General features: G+C 37.0%; 1 protein-coding gene across 4 annotated transcripts in view; it reads left to right on the top strand.

Moving 5' to 3' along the window:
- The window catches only part of NTNG1 (netrin G1), a 141628-nt gene that overhangs the window by 89728 nt on the left and 25828 nt on the right, over window positions 1–26072 (top strand). For 2 of the 4 annotated variants that reach the window (XM_056497460.1, XM_056497462.1), the window contains exon 5: window positions 7919–7945. In XM_056497460.1, coding sequence (XP_056353435.1) covers window positions 7919–7945 — 27 coding nt within the window. Of the gene's footprint in view, window positions 1–7918; window positions 7946–17515; window positions 17582–19495; window positions 19556–24557; window positions 24726–26072 lie in introns of all 4 variants that reach the window. The other 2 variants (XM_056497463.1, XM_056497461.1) reach the window with 2 other exon arrangements.

Here is a 26072-nt window from a genome sequence, read left to right as displayed (position 1 = left end):
CCTGACTTCAGCAGTGATCAGCGGCAGGAATTTATGGCAAACAGGAAGAGGCATAAAGGATTTCTTCTTCACTTTCTCAGTTATCATGAAATAAATTGTCTTTCTGAGCTGGATTGCAGGGGTTGCTTCCTGCTGAACAGAGAGAAACACCCAGCTGACACAAGCTTGATCTCAGTGATATCTTATGGCAATACATTTCAAATTTTAGTGAGACAATGAATGATAGATATTTTATTTTTCTTGCCTTAAATGTTTTTCCATGGATAATGCAGGACCTCCTTAGATAAGGAACAAAGAATAATGCACCTCTGTTGACACCTGTTACACCATTTATCATTACATTCACTTGACCTTATCCACTCTTTTTAAATGGCAAATCCTGATCTCTTTCATCTCTTCAAAACCATACCAAATCTGTAGCCATCTCTGCTTTATTGCTGTCTTCTGGTTCTATGATGTCATGTTTTTTATTTGGTGAGGCTAAAGCTACACATGATATTCTAGACATGACAACAACATGGCTCTCCTACAATAACTAAAAAAATGTGCCTCTTTTATACTTTGTTACTCTCTGGATCAGTCTTTGAGTCTTTTTTTAAGACTACCACAGTTAAAACATTTCTTCTGGCCTCAAGGCTGACTTAAATGACAAGGTATGTGCTACAATAGTTAGCACAGAAATAACATATTTGAGTTCATTTAAAATACTTCTTGGGGCAACGTTTCCTCATGGCAATTCTTGTTCAATATCATTTACTTCAGATACTAACAGACACTGAGAAAATTCCTCAGCATGTGAGAATCTCTCTTTCTTTGTTGGGAACATCAGTGAAAACAATTAATTTAGTATTCAATTAAATTAATTATTAATTAGTCATAGTATTAATAATACCTCAATTGCCTATCTTCCCAGTTATCTGGGTCTCCTGCTTCTAGTATGATTGTTTTAACAAAAAGGAATTGCTAATTTTTGTGTCCATAGGAAGTTGATTCTCGAAATACTGTGGTTTATATTTAAACTGGCAGATTTTATGCTTTTTTCCCCATATCTTTCTCCATTGAAAAGACTTACACTTTTGAAGTGTATCTTCACAAAATCATCTACATTCTGTTGTTTTCAATTTGGCATTGAGGTTTGGATATTTTTTTTTTTGCTTATAAGAGTTAATTTTTATAAGTTAAAAAAAGAGATGAGTTATATATGATTATTTTGAGCCTCTCATATACTTGTCTCCAGCTGCTTCCATGCTGTTTGCATGCATATCTTTTTAGATGTTCTTTTCACTTTTCTTTTATCTAACTTCCTCTTTTTCATTTCCTTGCTCTCTCAAAGTTAGATATTACTGCAGTGGATTTTTTTCTATCCTTTTCCTTCTCAACAAGCATGTTGAGTTTCAGTCCAGAAGTGGTTCCCTGATAACTACTTCTTGAATTGTGTCCTATGCACTGCTTCAGAACTAAATCAGCTTTTCTTCTGGTGCATTGTCTGATTCCAGCAATCATTTATGCTATGTAAATCTTCATTTCTTTTGTCACTTCCTGATTTAAGGCTGGATGTGTTAGAGCATATGAAGCCATGTATTATTGTGTAAACTCTCTGCACAGCCAGTGAAATTTCACTTACCTTGTTGCCTTTATGTCACCATCTCCATTGCGTGGTCAGCAATGCAGCCCTGGTGTTACAGTCTCCCTAGTCAGGTGTGGATTCTGAAATAATTCCTGGAACATGTTGATAGAAATAACTTCCCTTCATATATTACTTCAGTTCCCAGGGGGCACTTTGTATTATCCAGTAATATAGTGTCCCTTCGATACTTCTCCTTCCTCCAATTTTCAAAGACCATCTTTTTCATCTAAGACCAAATTATTTAAAAATTTTAATTTATTTGAAGGTTACACGAATATGCTTAAATAAGATATAGTTAAATATAGTTGTATAAATGAAACACTCTGAATTTTTTTCTTCTTTCCACAAAATAAAAAGATACTCTTTCTTGAGATTCTCTGAATTTGTGAAATTTGTTCACATTCAACAAGAAGCTTAATGTCTATTTCCAAGTCTTTCCCAACTGGAAATTCTGTTATTTCCATTGCTCTGTTTCTGCCATTTTTTGTGGCCAATAAGATTTCATCATACCTTTTCAAGCTACAGCTCATGAAACAGAAGACCATTCCAGATTATTCTGTAGTCATAGCAGAAACCTTGATACAAAACTGTTTTCTTTATCATTTTAAGTCATCCTGAGTTTTTCAGAAGAATGCAAAACATTTTTCCATGCTTTACCTGTGAAAGACAGCAAGTACTCTGTTGTTTACTGGCACTAACAATATTTCTCCATTTGTCTCCACACAGCATTTATTTTATATTTCCACTCTATCTTATTGACTATTTTGTGATTACATTCATTCCCTTGTGCTGCCACATTCTGTAGACAGTTTTTTTCTGCAATATGTTTTGACACACAAAGTGAACTTATTGAATTTCTCTCTACTTGGTATTACAGGATGGCTTTTCTCCACAGCAGTTGTATGTGTCTGACAGCACTAGCCCTTTTCTTCCTCCTGTTGTTTAGATCATCTCTGGCACTTATGTTCTTTGTTCCATCAGACAGAGCTGTCTCAGACTGCACTGAGCTGCCATGGATCAAAGCCTGCTCACTTTGTGTCACTCCCTTCACCACCAATCACCTGTATCAAAAGTGCCCAATGCTCAGCAAAAGCCCCTCCCAGCTGTTACATGACTTTCCTCATTCATGGTTCAACATGAAAAAAAGAATTGACCAGGACATGGGAAACATTGGTGGTTCTTTTCAGTAAGAGTCAGGCAGACAGTCTCAGTTTACAGAACTTCTCCTGCAGTGGGTCCCCCTCCCATGGTACAAGCCTGTCTCAGCAGCACAGCCTTAAACCTCCCTGAAAGAGAAAAGACTTACAAGGCATCTGTGCAGCACAGCTGCCACAGAAACAGTTTCAGGCAAAACTTATGGCACCTCCAGAAGTGCAGTGGTATTACCCTTATTGATGTTCAGTTTTCCCCATAAACATTTGCTGACACAAAGCCATCTGAAGGACCAGCATAAATGAAGTTGTCCAAGAAGTTGTGCTTTCTAGTCAGGAATCCCAGTAACAAGGATCTCTCTAACTGAAAGGATCACACATCCTGCTTTCCAGTCAAAGCAGACTCATAAACCAGACAGTGACCCGTTTTCTAAGGGCTCATTCTCCCAAATAACTGAAGGTTTTCCAGTGCCTTCTTCATGACTCAGTTTGAAATAATGGGACACTTAGGTGGAAGTTATAAAATATTGCTCCTTAATGCTTTTGATGATGTGTTTCAGAAAGAAAAAGAAAGATATCAATCAATAAGTTACAAAACAGCAAAGTTTCATATTGTTCCTATTTTATATTACATATTAATCTTAGCCCGTGAAGCTTACAGAAGGTGTAAAGCCACAGGAACATGTCACACAAAAGGCTGGGAAACCTAGTGTGAGGGCAAAACTGCAGTGTATCCAAGAGCATTCAAGTAAACAGGTGTGTCAGGAAAAACTGAAAATCTGCAACTGATAAACTCATTTTCCTTCAACTGGGTATCCAGTGCAATAGCCAGGAAAACATTGCAGGTACATACCTAAAAACAATGCACTATAAATAACGTGCTGTGTTTTTTTAAAATAGGGCTTGAAAAATTATCCTTCAGCACTCTACCCTCTTGTATGACCCTGCTGAGCTGGTTGTTTGTGCTGGCTATGGTGACATCTGTTGCTGGAAATGAATTGTTTCCATACGTCACTGGTTTCAAACAACTCTATTTTTGCCTTATACAGTGAAAAGGTGAAATGAAAGAGACTCCTGGTCCTTAAGCAGCAGCAGCATGGGAAGGCAAAGTGTCTGTTTTAAGATATTCAAAGTGCCAAAAATTGTCTGAGTTTCAGGCTTTTCAAAGTTTTGAATATTCTATCAATAAGTAAAATTACTTGAAAAAACCATCTTTTTATTTCACTCTAGACAGAGTTTTCATTACTGGTTTGGACTCACTAAAACATAACACAAAAAGTCTACATTTTAAAAGATGTTATCCAATAAAAATAACTATTTCCTCTGTCCCATTTATTTCTGGTGATACTGCTTGGGAAAACAGAGGTTAGGGATAACAAACTTCATCAAAGCAGTTCCTTTTATATGAATACAATCTTTTCAGAGAAACAACTGCAAAATTAACAGTAGCAGGAGTTCTGGGGCTCTTGCAATGAAGCAGATGAAATTTCAAAAGAATTTTCTTTCACTGTGTGTTATCCTTTGTCTGAATATGGGTTTAACAATACATGAAAAGTTTACTCCTATGATCATAATGATCACTCCCTTTGAGGGATTACAAGACACCAGTATCATCGAGCTTCTCAGGGCTTTAAATTGCTAGAGAATTCAGAAGTTCTGAAATTGATGCTGAGCATCTGATATCGCAATCACGCCTCAATGGAAGAGCTGCAAAGGGAAGAAAGACTCACTGCAGGGAGTGCTGTCATGCTGCAGGGCAGATATTCTAGCAAAAGATCAGATAAGGCATTACCATCCCTGCTCTGACTCTGCTATGAAAAGCTCTGTATTTTGTTCCTGTTTAAGAGTCCTGCCAGAAGCACATGTGGGCAGTGACAATGGAGGTGCTAAGAGGGTCTGCAGGGTATGACCTGCCTGAGACTGGAAACAGCAGTGTGGTCCTTCTCACCAAAAACTTGTTCCATTTCCTTTGTGTTAAGGATTTCTCTCTGACACAAACTAGAGACAAAATCAAAAACTTGCTTTCTTTGCTAGCGTCTGATTTGCTTTTTTTCTTCATCTCAATAGCCAGCTCCATGGTAGCTAAGAGCTAAAACAACCCATTTCTGGAAGCAGGGGAAATGAGAAAATTACAGGGCAGATGCAGAAGATCGTATGAAAGGAAAACACCAGATTTTTTTCCTCTCAAGTAATGCATATATATATTTAGATGCACTTACAGTGAACATGTAATATACCAAACCACCGCCCTCAAGTCAAAAATAATAAGTAGTATTAGTGACTTTCTCCTGCAATGTTTGTCATTTCAGGGGCAGTCCCAACCTCTGAACTTTTTTGCATGCTTTACTTGATGTCCCCTCACTATAAATCTATTACCATTAGTAACCTTCCCAGTGATTTCAACTGGAAGATAATTGAGGCTGAACATTGCTTTGGTTTAACAATTGAATAGATGTAAATTCAATCCCTTTTTGTACCTTGCTCAATAGAACTGTCCATCAAAGGAGGCAATGGGCCTGATCCTCCATCTCTCTAACTTGTCCCCATCACTTCACTGCTGCAAAGTACTCACAGATTTCAGTACAAGGCTGCCTGAAAACCATCCATGCTGTGTAACAGACCAGGTTCAAGCCAAGGGCCAGCAGTGAGGGGGTGACTCCATGGCCTGTGGCTGTCCTCAGCAGTGGAGGGGTAGCCCCACACCCTGTGATTGTCCCCTGTGGTGGTACAGGCAAAGCTGTGTGCTCAGGCCCTCACCTGCCTCCACACTGAGGGAGGGAGAGCAGAATCACACCTCCTGTGCCTCGTTACCTAAGGACTTGCACCAAATACAGCTCAGCTGAATTTAAGAGCTAGCCTCAATATGTAGCTCCAGATCTCACACAAACACTCCTTCTAAGAATAATTTCCCCATCATATGTGCGCTTTTCACAGAGTGTTAATAGATCCTGCTTCATGGCCCTACATAACCAGCTCCTTTCCAGACAAACTCAGAAGTGCCATTCTCGCTCTCTTTAGTAAGAAGGACATAAAATAGTGCACTATCAAGGCCAGCCACCTCACACAGGGATACCTGGTAGTACAAAAACCAGTCTGGTTACAGAAGGCCACACCAACTAAGAAACTCTGTACAGAAATAGCAAAACAGCTTTTGAAACAGAACCTGAAGATATCTTTGCAATGTTGATACAGAGCCCTCAGGCTACCAGGCATCTTGTGTTCATTATTCTCTGCCCAGGAAGCATTTATCACTATGAATTCATTGAAAATTTTGAAGTACAATAATATGAGGCGAGCAGAAAAAACCTCTCAGGAAAACCTCTTCCTTTGCTACAATCTGTTCAGGAGAGAAAGGAAAGGATATTTGTATGTGTGTGTAGGAGACAGAGAGGTTTGAGGCGGGGGAGTACACCCAGAGGAAATACAAATTTCACAGTGAAGTGTGAGTGCGAGAGCACAATTTTTGTCTTTTATCTAATATTTGTGTAGATTCCATGAGTGTATAAAGGAAAACTAATCCTGCTAATTTAAACCAGCTACAATGACTTGGGAAAATTTAAACAAGCTGCTACTGAAACTTCAGGGGAAAATACTTGAAAATTGATTGTCTTTTTGACATTTAAAATAAGGGCATAGACACACTCTTTAATTATCCTAACCAAAAAATCACTTTTTGGTACGATTAGAACCATGACCACGTTGTTCTATTATGATGATGTTTGCATTTGGCTTTTGATACCTCATGGTGCTAAAATTTTGAAAAAATGCTTATTAATCTCAGCAGAAGTAGAGATAATTAAGTTTGCAAGCAGCTTCTGATTGTGGGGCTGGGTGAGCAGGAGGTGCTGTCCATGGTGCTCTGCCAGGCCACAGCTGCCACAGGATATGAAACATGAGAATTGCAATTCTGACACATGCCCCAGGACTGATGTGGTGAAACATAAAAAGTCTGAGTTTTGTCCCTGTACTGCAAATTCTGTTACTTCAGCATTGTCTTAGCCATGACACACATTAGGGTTGTTCCTAGCTTGACTCTGCAACCTTGCTTATATTGAATATCATTTATTTTCAAACATTTTTTCACTTAATTGCAGAGTGATGTCCATGCCCATCTCTAAGTAAGGGAGAACTTCAAGATAGATGTTGAAAGAAGTGTAGCAGATGTTTAATGGAGAAACAGATTTCTGCAACAAAATACATTCCACAAAAGTAAAAAAAAACTTTAAAAGTCAGACTGTATTTATGAAAGAGGATGCAAATATCCAGGATTTCCATACTGATCTGCAGTTTCTAACTAACCCAAATGATGAGCCACAGTGCCATTAACAATGGCATTTAATCTTAAGGAAATGGCATTTCAGGGAAGATTTCATATCCATGGTTTTGTGCTACACACAAAGCCTAGGTTTCAGGGCAGACCTGACAAGAAGTTGGTTCTCAGGATTGCATTATACAACATGAGATCCCACACTGTTTATCTGGTAAAGGAGTTTTACTCCTTAACAGCCCCACCTCTTATGGTAAATCTCACCTACATCCTTGCATTAAATTGGTTTAGGAATTGAAATGAACATAGGAAAAAAAAATTAATCAATGAGAGGCTTAATCAATATGGCAAACCTACTGCATTAGATTGTTTCACTCAATTACATTTCTTTTACATAGCTTAATTTAGATAACTGTCAGGTAAAAGAGGGAAAAATAGTCATATACAATTAATGCAACAGAAGGTAGCAACTGATTTAAGCAGCTGGCCAAAGCAGTTAGCAATGCATCTATCCCTTGGTTAAATTACTCTCCTAGATCTGCATAATACATGCATGACTGATATTTTTATCTAGAGCATTAAACCTAATGGCTGGTTAGTTGAAATACAAAACTGTTCTGAACAAATTCATGAAGTTCAGGGGGCTGGTATAGATCCCATCTGTCAATGCATTTTAGTGGTCCCTGCAGCCCCATACTGAAAAATCTAAAAGACTCTGCATTTGTAAAGGACTGGGCACATAATGGCAGATGCTTGAGTTTAACTATGTATTGATAAAGTATTCTGGAAATGTTTTCAGAATCTTAGATGTAATAGGTCGGCCAACTACAGCAAACAGCTAACTACACTTCTTTGTGTTTTCTTTCTCTGCAGGTATACCCAGTATTTCCAGTATTGGTAGTAAGTAATAAAACCAGTATTGTTTTGCATTGTCATTCAGCTTCATGGATCTGATTTCCCAACATCCCTTTCTGGTGTAGATAATGTTTCTGTGATAGCATGCCCTGTGGTGCAGGGGCTGTGTATTGGCCTCCCTCTCTGTCATTAACATGCAGCTGTTATTATGTGGTCAGAGACAATGTCACTCCTTACATCTGCATTCAGCCCCAGATTTTCTGATCAATTCTTATCAGCAGATGAGCACTGAGTCCAGCAAAACTGAGCGTGACACAAAGAATTAAGACACTGTTGCAGAAAAAATATTTGTTGAGCATTTTGAAGTAAAATGCTAATAACAAGTATAGGACCAATAATTTTCATGTATGTATACATGTAAGTTCAAAGAGGAAATGGAAAAGTTTATAAATGGAATAGCTTTCATTTCTATGAAGCAGATTAGCAAATGCAGCGTATCTGCTGGAATCTGCATTAACTCTAGCAGGCTTTGAACTCAGCTTTACTCTGCAAAATAAATAGAATTGTGTTCCTTCACAGAAAAATGCTTTCCTGTATGCAATTAAAGGACCAAAATAACACCATTATGTAAAGAACTACTATATCAATGAAATAGATGATTACTTAAACAAAACACATGAAGAGACCAAGTGCACAGCAGCAGAGCTGTGAGCCTCGGCTGAGTCCCACAGCTGAGGATGCACACAGTCATGGCACGTTAGTTAATTGCCAATAAAGCAAGGAGGGAGAAATGGGATCCTGCTGTGGCTCAAGGAAAGAATATTCCCCACAGCCTCAGCTTTGTAGATACTTTGGGAACAACTTCCATAATATGGTACAATCACAGTTATGAAATATCACAGTTGTTAAATGCAATTTGCCATACCCGATATCCAAGTGAAAAGTTTTTAATAATTGGGGTAAAACTTTCTCACTTCTTGTGATACAGGGTCAGGACTATCAATTTATAATCAACTCAGTTTGCTTAAGCTCATGAATAGCAGTGATTTGTTAAGCTCTAGATAGCCAAGTTAAATGCCATCAAAACTATTTCCCTTGCAAGTGTGAGCAGTGTTAGCAGCTGAAAGCCACAGCACCTGTTTCTGCTTTAAAAGCAGAACAGCATCAATGACAATAATGGGCAAATGAAAACCTTCAATCTTAATAATGTCATTTGCCTGCTCTAGTGTCTCCTCTGGTATTTGTATGCCTGCAGATTCATAGCGATTTGCTATTTTCAAAACTTTGTGTTTATATATATGTTTCATTACAAAAAAAATTTAAATTCTCTAAATGAAAGAGAATAAGTTTATGTCACCACTCTCAGAAATATTCCTGCCATTAATAACAGAAATGGGTTGAATGGGAAATAGCTCCTTGGAGTTTGATTGTGCTATAGTTTCTTAGTACTGTGTTGCATGGTCTATATGGTTGTGTTTTCACTTCACACTCCATACAGCCTTTGTCATCTACCATTTCTGAGCATCAGCAGATGTTGGCCTTTGAAAACTTAATAGGGAAACTCAAATACCTTTTGAACAATGGTGAGCTGAAAGGATGCATCATTGACCTCTTTGTATTTTACACTGGGATGATTAGTGCAGTTTATTTATTACAAATGGAGAAAATTCTGTTTAACATTGTATACTAAATATAAGAGTTCTTGCAAATCTATGTTTTATCTTTAGTCTGCTGTAAATGTCTTGGGATAATATATGGTAGAGTTCAACATATTTCTTTGCCTACCTGAAAAGGTGAAGTATGAGCATCTCTTCATGAGCACAAGTAAATACTGATACTCTGCTTTTTTTCCCATATGTTTTTTCTTAAATAGCTCACAGGGGAAATAACTCTACTTGCTTAATGTTCTGAACACCTTTCCTGTAACATAGGAATAGCAGAATTTTTGTTAAACAAGGATAGAATCCATAAATTTATCCTGTTCTCAAAGAGAATTTAACAGAAGTCCAATTAACACACAAAATCAAACAGGATTAATTAGTTGTGGCTGCTTTAATGGATTCTGCATGATTTTTGTTTTGTCTATGCTAACACAGTATTTGTTTTCATGTCAGAAGAGTTTTTTCCCATCTGGGGACAGGAAGTTGCTCTCAGGAGATACAGTTTGGGTTCCATTTTGCCTGGCAGCTAACACAGGGGGTATTGGCTTTTGTGTGCTCACAGCTCTTTCTAGTTTATATGGAGAATGGGGTTTGGGCAGGGGGCTTAGAAATGCTAAACTTCCAGCATGCAAAGAAGATGCCAACTCAAGCAATGTCCATTTAATACTTTTTTAAGACTGCAATGAAAGCCAGCAAAGAAAAATAAAATATATTCACCTGTGTGCACATATATGTATTATTCTCTGTTTTCCTTTTTTACCTCAAAGAATTTTGTATTAAAGCAGCTTATCACTAAAATTTGAACACAAAGAAAGAGTGGTCATTAGTAAACATCCTTTCTGATCATCTAGAAGAAAACAAAACAAAAACCCCAGAGCTTTCCCATTAAGGTAATTTGTACCTGCTGTTGTCTATCAGTTGAATAGGTTCTCTGATCATTTCCAGCATTCCTGATTACAATGCTGGCTCTTTCAGCATTTTTCAGCCGTGTCTGAAAAAATACTGGTGAAAGTGTTAGCAATTAATGAGTCCCAAAACCATTTAATAATTTTAAGCAATGCTTACATATTGTATGTAAATATTCTGAAAACTACATTATTTTACTGGCTAAAATAATGATTGTGCAATTTTACATAGACCAGTGCATCAAAATGTTCATTATTGTGACCGAATACCAACATTACTAATCCATACATGTATGTCTTCAAAAAGTTGAATCTTCTAAACTATTGCTTCTATCTTTTTTTCCTGTAAAGCATAACTCCACTAATTATGCTAAACAGTTTGTTTTAAAGGGTATAATTAGATAGAGGATAGGATAGACATGATGTGCAAATAGCTCTGTGTGGGTGATTATCACCTTAAAGCCTGCTGCTGGCAGATGAGTCAGAGTTTAGAGACAGACCATGCACCCAAGTGCAAGATGCAATCACAATAATCAAACGGTATTTTCTGCTTTGTTCTCTGTGTTTTTGTTCTTCCTTACAGTCAATTTTAAATTAAGAGAGCTTTTTTTTTTTTATGATAATGAATGCAAGATGCAGAAGAAAAAAGAAAAAAAAAAAAAAAAAGAGGAAAAAGGACTGAATGGGCACTTTCTTATTTTATTGTTTTCTTAACCTTGAAAAATTTGGTAGGTATTTTTCTGGAGCTAAAATAGTGTCTGGATAAAACAAATAGCTTTATTTGTCATGAAATTTTAATGTGGTAAATGTATATCTTAAAAGGTGGTGAGAGCAAATACTACTGGATTTTTTTTTTCTTTTTAATAGCAACACAAAGTATTTTGGACCTGATTTTGCCCTCTTGCAGTAACCAATAAGTTTTCTTATTAAGTCTTCAATTGTGTGATCAAAGCCACTACCATGCCAAGCTCTGGACTAAAGTCTATACCCAACACATGTCAGCAAGGCATAAACATACATAACTAGGTTGTACATTAATTTTCTATTATTATTTGAGGGCAAGTTTTACAGAAAGCTGTACTGTTGAGAGACCATTAAGATATTTATCTCCTTGTAACATTCAAAAATTATCTTCAGACTGTATCTATTATTTTGGATGTATAAGCAAGATGTTCTCCATTCAATTTAATTTTATACAAATCTGACCTTCTAATAAATGATATTGGTAATCAGGCTTCCAGTCTAAGGCAATCACCTTATCTAGATAACTGGTTATAATATCAAGCCAGTATTTGTTTTCCCTCCTTTAATGCTTTGAAGTTATTGGAATATTTTGCTTTAAAAATTAGATTTTACACTATATTAAAATATTACTGAGCTGAAAGAAAATACAAACAGCCTTTGTGATGTGACGTGCTCATTTAAGTACTGGATCTAACAGAAATTTACATTCCAATCAATGCCATTACAGGTAGTTTTACCTGGTAGGAGTCACAACAGAACCACTTTCCTGCTGTATAGCTAGGGTGTGACCCTGAAGGTGAGGAAGCAGAGCTGAGCCCAGCACAGAGCAGAAATCTCTTTGCAGAGATTTCCAGGGCAGGGTCAGAAACCGCCAGTGCTGCCCCAGGGAGCACTGTGAGGTCGTTGGGATGGGATTTGGGAGAGCCTTTGTTTCAGTTTTGGTTTTGCCAGATCCACCAATTTTAACAGATAAGAAGAGTTGTGCTCAGCAGTCTCATACACACAGCCACTGAGAGTTCAGAGTTGTTTCTCATTCCTCTTTCCAGTTTTCCATCATTGTCTTGAGTTATCAGTCTATCAATCAAATAGTGTTTTCAAAGCTTTTTGATTTGCTGTAATATATAGAAAGCTACTCAGTTCATAGTTATCTTTCTTTTAACCATTAATAAATAATCAAGTGATAGGATAATCTAGAAAATAAGATATCAACATTCCAATATGTACCATGGTACCCATTCAAAACACATGGCACTTGCAATATGCAAGTTGAGCTCAGTTACTCAAAGAAGTTTATAGAGAGTAGACACCATTCAAAAAATATTTTAAAATCTAATTATTTATACAGCTTGGGGAGAAAATGCCAGGAAAAATGCATTTCTGTGTTATCCTCTCATCTTTTTCTTTCTTAAGATATGTAATCAGTTTTTTTCACAGACTAAAGCAAAAAATGAAGTTTCCAAATCAGCATAGTGATTTTTTTAAAAAATATCTTGATTTACTGTTCATCAGTTGTGAATTACTGTACAGTAATTCCAGGCAACAGGAAAATTTTAGCATTTTTATAGGAAAAAGCAGAACCAGTCCAAATAAAAAATAACAACACAACCCCTGCAAACCATCAACAAAGTAATTGTTTTTTTTCATGAGAAGGTAACTTAATGTTTAATTCCAAAAATACTTGAATTTATTGTGCACTTCTACAAACATTTTTGTGGAAATAGTTAAAATTAAAGAATTCCCTCAGCCCTCACTACTTGGAGAATCAGCCAGCAATTTGTTCAAATCAGTAGTATTTTTTTTTTTTCTGATATCTGAAGTTTTCCAGAGATGGATCCTTGGATTATTTTTTTAAGCCTCTAAAATATCGCTTTTTTTTTTACTCTACAAGTGGACACATAAAGGACTAATTACATTTAAATTCTTCCAACAGTTATAAAATCTGTTATGGCTGAGGAGCTACCATAAAACAACCACATCTTCACATTTATGCAGAATTCTCCTTTCTTCAAAGGAACAGGTATGAAACTTCCTACATTGCTCCAAGAAAGATTGCCTAACATCAGCCAAGTGGTTTTTTTAACTTAATAAAATAAAGGGTTGATAAAAAAAACCCAGAATTTCTCTCTTTCAGTGATTTAGATTTTGCAGTTTAATGAAAATGCTAAAAAGCCAATTTTATGTGAGGTAGATTATCATAACTTCAAAAAGACCAAAGGAGATAGAAATACTGTAACAATGATATGATGATTACAAGAACTGGTGGAATAAAATGTGATATAAACACACTGGATTACTCCAGTAGCTACTAAATCTGCCAGTGATTTCAGTGAGCATTATTTCTTAAAAATCTTTTTTTTTTTTGTTCAATATTAGCACCTAAAACAACTGCCATAAGTCACTGTCCTCAGCAGACATCTATAATTTTGAACAGATATTTACTGCTGCCTACTCATGGTTTAAAATTGGCAGTGGCAAGGCCAGCTTTCTATGGCTAGAGACATGAATTTCTACTGAATCATTAAGTTTATACTGATACATTTTTAATTTTTTTTTTTTTTAAATTGAGAGTTAGAAAACATCTTAATCAGCATATCTCACTAGGGTTCCTTATTGTTATTAAAAATTAAATTAATAATGATAGTTGCCAACACAAGTGCCCCCTGTCTGCCACTAGTGAGCATTATTGAAGCCATGCAGGTTCCTGAGTGGTGATTGGCATTGTCTGAGGGCTGGGCAGCAGAATCAGTGCAGGAGGTGATCAGTGGTGGCTGCAGAGCCCAGGCAGCAGCAGAATTCCTGCGCTCCATCACCTCTGCTCTGCTCCCTGAGCAGGGACAGCTCCTCTCACTGGGAATACATTTCAGTTTTACTGCCAGCTCAGTACTTGGTTGGAGTGAGAAACCAACAAAATGCCTATTAATTTCTGCCAAGATCGTGACAGGTTTTTTCATGTGCAGCTGTCAGGTTGGAATTAGCTGAAACTACCCATTCATTTCCTTTATTTCCCCAGTTTCAAACCATGATGTAGCCCATGGTGCAGATTGTACTTCCAGTGAATTTTTGAGACAGATTTTCTCCATTTAATACTGGAAGCAATTCTGATACTGTATATCAGGGAGGAAAAAAAAAAATGGAGGAGAAAAAGGAAATTATCATACATCTAATAAATATAACACAGAAAGTTTTTCCTTACTTCATGAAAGTACAATTTTTTTCCAAATGTTACTTTCTACATATTGGTTTTGGAACAATAGTTACTAAAAATGCGAAAATATCCAGTGCAAATTTAAAATGTCATATCTGATTTCCTACTCAGTCACACAGCCATTCTTAAAGATGCCTACAGTAGCTTCACTTTTAAATAATAACACTCAAACATACATTTAGAAACTTTTTCACATTTCTTAGCCTTGTTGGCCCAGAATAACTGTCATGGAATATTTGGCAGTAGATTGAAATAGCACATCTTATAGAATACCTACACCATGATTCATCTATTATTCTGGTAAATAATGACTCTAATTACAAAATGCAGTTTCCAGACATGGAACTGTTCTGGAAAAGGTTGTTTTATCTAGTCAACTTCTCTATAAATAAAGCCCTTAGTGGTAATCACCAAGGACTAGAAATATTTTCACAGGTTGCTGTGAAAGAATAACTAGCTGCTAAATGAATCTTCCCAGTGTCTGTTCAAGGGATGACTCATCTGCTCCAATGTACATGTGGGAATGACAGCCAGCATTCTTGGACTTGGACATCTCACCTACCTTTTCAGATAAAGCATTTAAAGTCATTGCCATTAAAAAAAAATCAAAGATATGAAAAAAGAGCTTGATCAAGAAACCTGTAATCTTGGAAATACAGGCCATAAATAAAGGATATGAGAAAAAGATATCCTCTTTACCAAAGATTGAGAAAAGCACATAAGAGAAACATTAAGTCTCAGGAGCATTAACCACATTTTGAAGCAGCAGCTGGTCTCAGCTGGATATGACTCTCAACAACCTCATCTAACTTTAAAGCTGACCCTGCCATGAGCAACCTGTGGAAATAAATGACCTTCAGAAGTCCCTTCTAATATGGTTGTAATTATCATTAATAACCAGTAATAATCACTAGTAATAATAGTTATGGTAATCTCCAGGCATTGTAAATATGCTCCTTATTGTTTTGGGTGCCCATTAAGAAACTCAGTTCAGTGTTATCTAATTTAAAGGGTCAGGGAATTTTTAATTATTTTGCAGTAAGTCCCAACCTCCGTTTTAAGTAAGTGTGCTAAAACAAATTCCAGAGGTTTAATCCTAAGGCTTTACAAAGTTATTTGACACTTTTATTTTACTTCTGGTAATATCTAGGCCATTTGGTTGATGACCACTACACATGTGAATTTTTATAGCAGGTGTGCCACACAGTACTCAACAACAGAAGTAGGATATTGGAAGCTCCAGTCTGAAATGTGACCAGTTTTCTGCAACAGCTCTGATGCTGCACAATGGCTAAAAGAACAAAAAGAGACAGGGGACAGCAGGACAACATAGTCCCTAATTATTACTTTTTCCTTTTTATCTCCTGATTTTTATGTTATGCCTAATTTCCAGTCACGTTAAAATGTTTAGATCAAGTCCGAGTGTTCCTAAATCTGCCAAAATTTTAACAGGGAATCAGTTGTGTAAGTAATTTCTCAATGAGTATCTGAGGAGGAGGAAGGTGGTCTCCCAGGTGCATGGTAGCACTCTGTCAGTGGAGGGGGCGAGGGTTGCCACACTACCTCACTAGGTACAGCTTGCAGATATTTTTTGTCATCCTCTCTGACTGGGGCGCTGCACTTCCTATGTGTGGGAATTGGTGGATCTGACCTGTAGAGGCAGGTTAATGTTAGTCAATATATAGACTTGGAGAATCTACCAAACTGACTCTGTTTTTCTTTCTTCTGTTTTCTTGATTGGTAAGGAAAAGGCACAAAATGCAAGAATCTGATGTAACTATGTGATTAAATTACAGTTTGACCCATTCAATTGCAGAAGACTGCCTAGCAGCAAGTGGCACAGTGCAGGTCCCATCCTTTCCTTAATTGCTCTCTGTGTGCAAGGACTTTAGGGACAGACAGCCCCACCTAGCCAACTTCCCTTCACCCTTGACAAATGGGTCAGAAGATACTTTGGGATGTCCTTCTTCAATATCAGATGTTTGAAGCCCTAGTCCTTTTGTGTAGCTTCCCTACAGGTTTTCCACTAAGATGGTTCTAACAGTGAAACTCACCATCTAGATAAATATATACAGGCCCAGCCCCTTGATGCCAACCAGGTTATGACTGCAGTCTACTCACTAGCCAGCTGGATTCCCCATACATAGAAGAAAAGGAATAGCTCTTTCCCCGCTAATATCAGCATAGTGAAGGCTGATTTGACCCTTAAGAAGAATTCTGTTTGGTTCAGGCAAGACACAACCACTGCAGTACTCACAGAAGATGATGAAAACATGGTCCAAATCTAATGTTCAAGGCTAGGCAGATGGAAAGAGAGAAACAAGTTTTCTTTCCTTCCCCACAACCCCATCCCCTGCACTTACAGCTCCAAGACTCAACACCATTCTGCTAAGGATTGTCACTCCTCACTTCCCTAGCCCCATAACACATTCATGAAAGGAGATGAAGCTGTAAGAGACACAGCTAATTCTATTGCTCACACAAAATGCTTCATGCAAGTAACATATTTTGTAGAACTTATAAGAAATTTAGATATTTAACATTATGACAAAAAAAAAATCAAGCTGTAAAATATATCAGCAGAGATGACAGAAAATAGATGAAACACACAAAAGTGTGAGAGCCAAAGAAATGGCCCGCTCTACTGGTAAATATATTTTTTCTGATAACAGATATATAACTCACTCAAAAGGCCTGAAACAGGATGTTACAGTAAGATATGTGTCTTTGGTAAGAAATCCATATTTGTCTGATACTGTTGTTTTATCTCTGCAGAGCAGATTTAATGCAATATGTTCCTGTTTTGTTCCTGGTGTTAGAACCATATATATTGGCCTAGAATATCTTCTCATCATGAAAAATTATATTTTAAGCCACAGAAGAGAAATTGTTATGCACAGTATTTTATGTCCATTTGGTGTTTTGGGAATCATCAATTGCTTGTTTTCTTGTTCACTGTGGAGTCATGTTCTGTTCTAGTGCAACTTAGACTAGTCCAGTAATAGCTGTGTGTAATCTCTGTCTTTGTCCATATGCTTGCCTGTTTAGAACAATATCACAGATGTAAATAACAAAACCTGATTTTTCCTGATGCATGCAGATCCTCCAAAGTTTGATAGGATATGGCCGAATATTTCTTCCCTTGAGGTTTCTAAACCAAACCAAGGTAGGATGCTGTAAAGTTCCTAGTGGTCTAAAGGTACTGAAATTGCTCTCAATGAGTCCCACGTGGTGGCAAAAGTAGTAATGATGATAATTCAGCTCATTTTTCCCTGGTGCTAACTAATGCTATCCTGTGAGAAAATAACTATAAAAAAAACTCACCTGAAAAGGGAGTCTTCCAACACTCAGACTGTGCACATTACTGCAAATATGGGAATAGTAGACATACAGAATAAAATTTGTGATACACAGAAAGCCCAAGATAATTTTTTACCTTGTTTAGATAGCAAAATCTATAGTTTGAGTAAGTTTTGAGATTCTTAAGTGAACAAAGATTGTCATTGTCAACATCAAACACATTTTTAATGTCTTGTTTCCACTTTGTTTTCCCAAGTGAGCTGAGAAGCATTCTCAGCTTTCATGCCATCCACAATACAAGCAAGTTCTCTACAGGAAGGATCCATGGTTTTCCACAATTTGATTGCTACACAAAAAATTACTCACATACTCTGGCATGATGATTAGCACTGAAAGAAACAAAATTGCTTTTTAAAATTACTAATAAAACTAAGATTCTTTGTTAGTTGAAGCATTCAGCTATACTTCACATTTCAAAATGATTGCTCATTATAAAAATAATGTCCCTCTGTTCTTATTTACTGCCCTTTCCTCCCCCAAAAGTCCCTGCAGAAATCTGGCCTGTGGCTTGTTTCATGTTCAAAGAGTGTCCTTTCTGTGCTATAACACACAGAGGTGGAGAATAAAATTAATGAAAAGGCAATCTAGAAAATGGCCACTAAACCAAATGAGATGAATTGGGAATCTGTTGGGAATTACACTGGAAGGGCTGTAATTAAATCTATGGATCACAATCACCAAATCAAACATACGCATGTGCATGTGACATCTACCATGTTATACGTGCAAGTTTCTATGTGCCCAACAAAACAGAAAATACTAATTGATCTGTGTTCTCTGTAAGGATTAGAAATGTACTTTAGTTTGGATTATTCACTATATATTTAAAACTAACCATCCCTGATAAAGTAATACCTAGTATTCCAATTTCATTTAGCTCTCATTGTGTTTTCCAAGTTTTTGAATGCCTTTTTTAAACAAACAAAAAAAACACCCACCTAGATTGATCTCTTTTCCTCTGCTCTCTATAAGGATTAGCCTACATTATTCAGAAGAATTTTAAATCAAAACATTCCAAATTAAATTATACTTAGCATTTCTAATGGATTTCATTGCTTAATTGTACTGTGTGTGGTCTAAAACCTAACATCATTGCAAAATATGTCTTGAACAGCACAGAATTATTCAGTGTTTCTTCCACAAAAATAAGAGTTTAAGTAAATTTAGTTTTGATGTTTTGTAGGGAGCACAAAACATACAAAAAAAAAAAATCAAAGCATTTCTATTCAGCTTTTGTGTATTTGCAGCATATTTTTACAGTGTTTAACATATAGTGTAGATTAAATATTTCAGTTAAGGGTAGTGTATGAAAAGAATGATTCCAGAAATCTGCCTATATCTAATTATTTTATTGTGGGGTTTAGGTTTGTACTATTTGGCCAGAATAAATATGCATTCAAATTCAATAGAACCCTTTTCAGACCACTCTGGTTACCATATAGTCAATTGTCATGGATTGGGAGAAACCGCCAAATAACCTCTAACACAAAACGGTCAAAGTGCATAGTTGTGAATTACATTCCCTGTCTTGATCTTGGATGTTACAGCTCAAATGACTCAATAATTGATAGTGTATAACTCATTTTCTGTAACTTTGCCCTTTCCTGACAAAAAAATAACCATTGTTAAATTTAAAAGTTAGAGAATAAAGATGTTTAATATTTTGATTTGTTCCTATGATACTTTTTCTAATTTGCTGTTCATTTTATTACCTATCCAGTTGCTCCCAAATTAGCTATGTCAACTGTTTCTTCTGTTCAAGTTGCAAACCACAAGAGAGGTAGGAATTCTAGGATTCATACAGTGATCCCATAGTGCTCTGTGTTGTGAAAACATTGCACTGTATGAATCTGGAATATCTGTGGAGTGTACCCATTAGTTTACTGGTGAGGCATCTTCATTGAATACAACAGAAGCATTAAATCACATAAACATACAAAGAAAAATAAATATGCTTCTTAGACAGTTGTCAGTGGCAAATAAAATGACATGGCATTTATTTTTAAAGGAGTTAAATGTACGAATATGACTATTCATATCCTTGCCTAGAAAGCAGATGTTTACTAGAGTCTTGTTTTCCTCAGTGATATGCACAAATTGTAAAAGAGGAAATATAAGCTGATTAGTTGAGGGCAAACAATCCATAATCCAATCAATTGTCCATGTCCTCAAGAAGTATCTGTAAATGCCATGGAATGTAATGCATTGTTGTGTCTTTTAATGCATTGTAAGTGTGCCTTATGTCTTCATTTTATTGTAAGTGTGCAAATTCAGAGTGCAGGCATTACATTTTGAACTGATGTTCCAGTGTTATATCAAAATAATGGAATTATATGGACATAATAAAGGATGCCAATATTCTTTCTGACTTACAGGCAACCTGTTTCATTTGCATATCTGTCATTCACAGTCTGAACCCTGAGATCTTTTCATTGTTTTTCCTCGTCAATTTTTCTGTAAAGAGTATGTATGAAGATGTTTTGTCTTTCTGCAGCTATTGTGAATATCTCATTATTCATGAAATACATATTAACAAGGAAAAGGGTTATTAAGAAATGTTTGAACTTAGTTTGACCCATTTGATGAGATCATGGTAATGAGCCATACTGTTTGTTATGAAGCAGGTAATTTCTAAGGTTACGATGAAATCTTCTTTGTTTGCCTTAGTGTGTGGAGAAGGAACACAGAGTGACTGGAAAATGAAAAGGAAAAAATAGTTTAATGATTTGTGAATGCACTTTTCTTGAAATATGCTTTGTCCTTTTAATTAAAAAGTGACACTGATAGCTGTCTCATGCAACCTGTCTTAGTTTAGAAATGATGCTACCCTTCCATGTGTGTTTATCATTGTCTCATCTGAAGACATTTCATGTTTTTATGTCCATAGCTGAAGCTTCAGCTGAATCTTGTCCCCACAATAATAGTATGTTATCTCAAAGATGTAAGTGCATAGCATTAAAATTGATAGAAACAAAACAATTAGATTATCAACTTCATGAGCCTGCTTCAGTGGGTAATTTTATCATGCTTTCTGCAACAGAATCAAGATTGTTTCAATAAAATCATTGCATTGGAAAATAGTCAGGGAGGCTCAGAGTCAAAGCTTCAGTGACTTTGCAAGGGATTTGATAGCTCCTGAATCAACCAAAAACAATCACATCTAACATGGCAATCCCTTTTTCCTTCACATTACATCTATCTAGCTGTCATTACCTCTTCTCTGAGATTTCAGTTCCTGAACCATTCACTCCTTATTGTTATTCAACTTATCTGTGTCTTTTCTGACATGTGCTACTCAGAACTGAAAGCATCATTTTCTATCTCTGTAAGAAGCTCATGTCATTTCACAATGGTTGGTAAACCATGTGCAGCCTGATTTTGATACTTTTTCCCATCTCCTTCAGTGACTGCATGACTTTGCCAGTGCGTGACAGTGCTTTAGGCTGCTGGCCAGAGCTGTGTGCCTAAAGACCCTAAGCTGTGCCTATGACAGGTCTAACAGGCAGAATACTGTCTGGTTAAGGTGAACCACATTGATAGGCTGGAAGGGCCATTCAGCACTGACAGCTTCCCAGCTGGTGCTGAATGCAATCCTGAGTGCTGTGGTTGAGTGGTTTAGGGTAGCACCTCATGTAGCCAGAGAGGAAGTAATTCCATTTCAATCGTAGGAGAACAATTTACATAGATTATTTCTGTAAGCAAAGAGGGGTGTAAAAATTATTCGCTGACCAGGCCAACAGCAAAAAATTATTGCATAACATGGTGGGGAGGCAGAGGGGAAGCAAACGTTATCACAAAATTTATTTAATCTTTACTTGCTTTTTATTTTTTTTTTCCTTTTGCCATTGCTAATATTTGATCAGATGTTGGACTGTTTTCAAGTTAACTGTGTTTTTTTCTACACCATGTAGCATTTACTAGTCTGATCAGGACTGCTAGAGCAATCCTCTAACTTAGCATTAGTTAACTTTGAGACAAAGACTGTTTCACACAATACAGTTGTTACAAAAGAGCAAGACCCATAGAAATGTGACCAAGTTTAAGAACTAGTCTCATTGTTCACCTTTCATATTGATGATCCATGACTGAACTTGGGCAGTCCTTGGGCATATGTTTCCGGGCGTGTGCATACATCCAAGTGCTTCATAATTATTAGATGTTACCTCACTCCAAATCATAACTCAGAGCAGGCCTTGTATTGCAGTGTGAAATGCTTAATGTGCAGCTTTGCTTTTTGTGCTGTTGTAATGGTTAATTACGTGTAGTAGTAATATTATTGAAGGTCATATTGCAGTTTCAGAGTGGAAGTAGTGCAGCCATTCATTCATGAACTATTCTCAATTTCTTTCTGCTGCCTTAAATACAAAAGATAATGTATCATAGTCAGCTTTTCTTTATAGTATGTAGGCAAATTATTTCCTCTAAATTCACCTGAAGTATGAAAGTGTTTAGCAACAAGTCTGACCAACACACCAATACAGTATTATCTCACCAAAACAAATTCTCTTGGTAACAGAAGACAAGTTCTGTGTCAGACAGAAAGACTGACAGCCTTGCTTCTGAATCCAAGATTCAGAAAGATGAGATTGCTTATCACTAGTCAGTCTTTCTTACTTTAAAAATCAAACACATAAACATAATCACACCAATTTTCCATGACTCCTGTTTGCTTAGTGCTAGTTTCCACTTTTAGATCTCATCTGTTCCACACAGGCAGTTTTCACTTGAGCAAGATGGATATCCTTGGGGGAAAATACTTCAGAGTGGCTGGCTGAGATGCTGAATCAGACTGACCAGCTGCAAAAGACAACAAACATCTACATTTTTTTCCTCCCTACTCAATTGTGTCCAGTGGTAACTTACTGAGACTGATACACCAAATGTTTTCCTGTACTCCAGCAGTTACTAGCATCAAAATTACCAGATTAGCATGAACCACAACACACAGGTTTAGCAGAAAAACATTGAAGAGAACAAGAAATATATGTAATTATGTAAAACTAAAATGCATATATGTAAAATGGATTAATGTTTTCTGGCAGCAGAAAGGCTGCTCTCAAGATTGAAACATACGTTGTGCTAAGTGTCTAAAAAAATTTAATCTATTTACAGTGCAATCTATTACAGTTCAGTACATCAGACAAAAGCCAAAGAAATATCCATGTATTAGGAGTGCAGAGCATACTCAGAAACATGTACTAGGACTGCTGTCTTTTTACAAAAAATGCAGATGGGCTTAAATACTGTATGTGATGCCCTACTCCACCAGTCAGGGGGATGATCAGGTGTCCCAGCCTAAGCAGGAGCATACCAGAGGAAAGGCAGCACAGGGGACTTGGCCTCTGTCATATATGGAAACATTTTACACCCTCTGCTACAACTTTATCTAATTACAAGATAACTTCAAGACCTCAAAGCCCTTCCAAGTCACTGTATCCAGTGCTCCATTATTGCAGGAAACATGCTGTAATTTATTTTACTACATCTGTGAAGCATCAGCGTGTTTTGCCACAAAGGGAAAGTGTTCAAGAACCCCACTGCCCTAATGCCGAGATACCATCTTCTGATTTCCAGGTGAAATTTGTCAGTAGCCAGTTAACACCCCTTTGTCCTTGTGCCAGTATTGTCCATTAGGATGGCAGGAGGCTTAGCCCCTTGCTGTATCTATAGCCCTGTGATATTGTCTGTCATCAGTTTCCTAGACTAAACAAGCCAAGTTTTCCTAGTCTTCACGTTTTAAATAGACTCAACTTCTCTGATCATCCTAGTAACCTTTCCTGCATTCATTCTGGGCTCATAATCCCAAGAGTTGAGTGATCAGGCCTACACAAGTGTTCTACACAAAGCAAAGCTGTGTCTTCTATAATGTTGTTGATACAATTCTGATTTCTTCTTTGTTCTGCATAAAGCCAAGCATTGCTTGTGATTAAAGACTAAAAGGCACTAGCATTCTATATTTAATAAAGGGGTTTTTTAAGTGGCTCTCATGCCATCTTCATTTAAGATGGCTGCAGTAAGCATGCTTTCTAGTCAGTACACATTTCAGAATTTTCATAATCTTTTCTGGCCCAACTGTTTTTCCATCTCTGAATATAAAAACCGGTTAATGCTTACCTCAAAAGTACAGTGGATGTAGTTCTTCAATAACTGTCTTCCTTCCTTTTCTTCACTGTTAATTGTTATAGGAGGTGTTGGCCAAAATTGTCAAACTAGGGATTTGTTTGGCCATGGAATAAAACACTCTGGTTCTCAAGGTGCCTACCAGTTATAGCACCCCCAAGTTCAATAGCATTTTGAATACTCGCCATTTCTGTCAGAGGAAAAAAAAAAAAAAGCTTTTATTTTGAATTGTGGATTTAATCATAATTAAGTTTGACAATTTTGTCCATTGAATTTAACGTTGTTAATATGAGGAGGTTTTTCCCAGGTCTTGGTTTATACTCATCTCAAATGTGCAAAAATATGTACATTTCTCTCAGCGGAATCTGAGCCTCCAGTAACCCTGAAAGGTTTACAACTGCAAATGCTTCAGTTCCATCAGGTCTGCCAACAACAGCCAAACCTCCGACGTCATGCCATGGTTGTCGGGTCACGCTAACCTGCCTGAAACCAGCTCCACTTCCATTGCAGATAAACATCTGCTGCTGTCCATGTTACATTGATTAACATGTATGTGCCATTCATTCATACTTCTGCTCATGGTTCATTTTTACTAAGCATGTAATGTGCTATTACTCTGCTGCTGTATACACTCTGTATACATTTCTGTTCTTCCTTGAAAGACTGTGAATGCTTCGGGCACTCCAACCGGTGCAGTTACATCGAGCTGCTCAATACGGTCATTTGCGTGAGCTGTAAGCACAACACTAGAGGTCAGCACTGCGAGTTATGCAGGCTGGGCTACTTCAGAAATGCTTCTGCAGAGCTGGACGATGAAAATGTGTGCATAGGTCAGTGCTGGGATAACTGCGCCTTTTCTTCTGTGCCTTTTCAGCTCCTGGCAGCCGCTAGGGACCACTGCTGCTTACTTGCCACTTAAGCCAGAATGAGCTTTTTCAATGGATCAGAACATCTGTGTAGACTTCTCACCTCATTTCTACTGCCCTGGTAGCCCCAAGGAGGCATTTTGAATCCATAAATGATGGTGAACCTCTCTGGCTACGGGTACTGGGTAGACTTCCCCAGAAGCCGCTGAGAAACTGGATGTGCTGTCCTTACACAGGAGGGGGTTGCACATGAAAATTAAGGGGTTGAGTCTTAAATACCTGTTCCCAATCTGACTTTTGCAATTACAGACTCTTGGATACTTTCCTGGAGACCTACAAAAGTTGTCAGCTGCATCAAGAGGTCGTGGGGAGGGATCTCTGTTAACACCTTTTATTCACTAAATTTCACAAAAACATGTTGCACTAATTCTGCTCCCAGACACAGGACTGTAAATGCAGTGTTACCACCCCTCTGCTTAGAGGAGGAACTGAAATGATGCCCGTGAGGTTAGGAACAGAATTTGTCAAATCAGTGTGACATGATGTCAATTTAGAAAAGAGATTCCTAGGTGAAAACAGTGCTTTAGAACAAGCATCTGCTATAAATATTCAATGCAGAGAATTAGAGAAAATTAGAGAAGATAAGAAAAGCATATTAGAAAAAAAATTTAAGATCTTTATCACCCTAGAAGATGCATTGTTCTCATGTCACCACAGACAGTATACAGCAAAGTTAGGACACTTTAGGTGAAGCCTGAACATAGTCAATAAAGGAAGCCTTGTACAATGGCCAGTAATTAACAGCCACTAAAGACACTGTTCTAATAACAAACAGAGGTGGAGAATTTAGTTATATGATGTTTCATATAGACATGAGCATCAGTAGGACCTGTTCTGGATTTTCATTGTGATTTTTTTTTTTTCTTTCCATCTTCCAGGAAGCAAAGCGTACTTAGCAGATACTGTAAAACCAAAATAGACTACGGGTGAATAAATTATATTTTAACACATTTATAATCCATTGCTGATATTCAAGCCAGAAACTATTTAGGTTGCTATTTATTTGTTTGAGTTTGTAACTTGACAGATTTACATTTTTATCTTGTGATAAACACACAGATCCATCCATGCACTGCATTTCATGTGTCCTTCTTTTAACTTTGTTTGGCAATGCATTCAGGAAATGCATGATCTCCTTTGCCAGTAATTAGTCAGAGCTAATAAGAACTTTAGTAGGCAAGTCATGATTTTCTGTAAGCATGACTGTGCTGAGGAGATTAACACAATGAAATGATCTTGGAAAAAAACTAC

Source organism: Oenanthe melanoleuca, chromosome 8 (genome assembly GCF_029582105.1).
Source record: "Oenanthe melanoleuca isolate GR-GAL-2019-014 chromosome 8, OMel1.0, whole genome shotgun sequence".
Taxonomy (NCBI): Eukaryota; Metazoa; Chordata; class Aves; order Passeriformes; family Muscicapidae; genus Oenanthe; species Oenanthe melanoleuca.
Note: the sequence above shows the minus strand (reverse complement) of the source record. Positions and strands in the feature narration are given on the sequence as shown.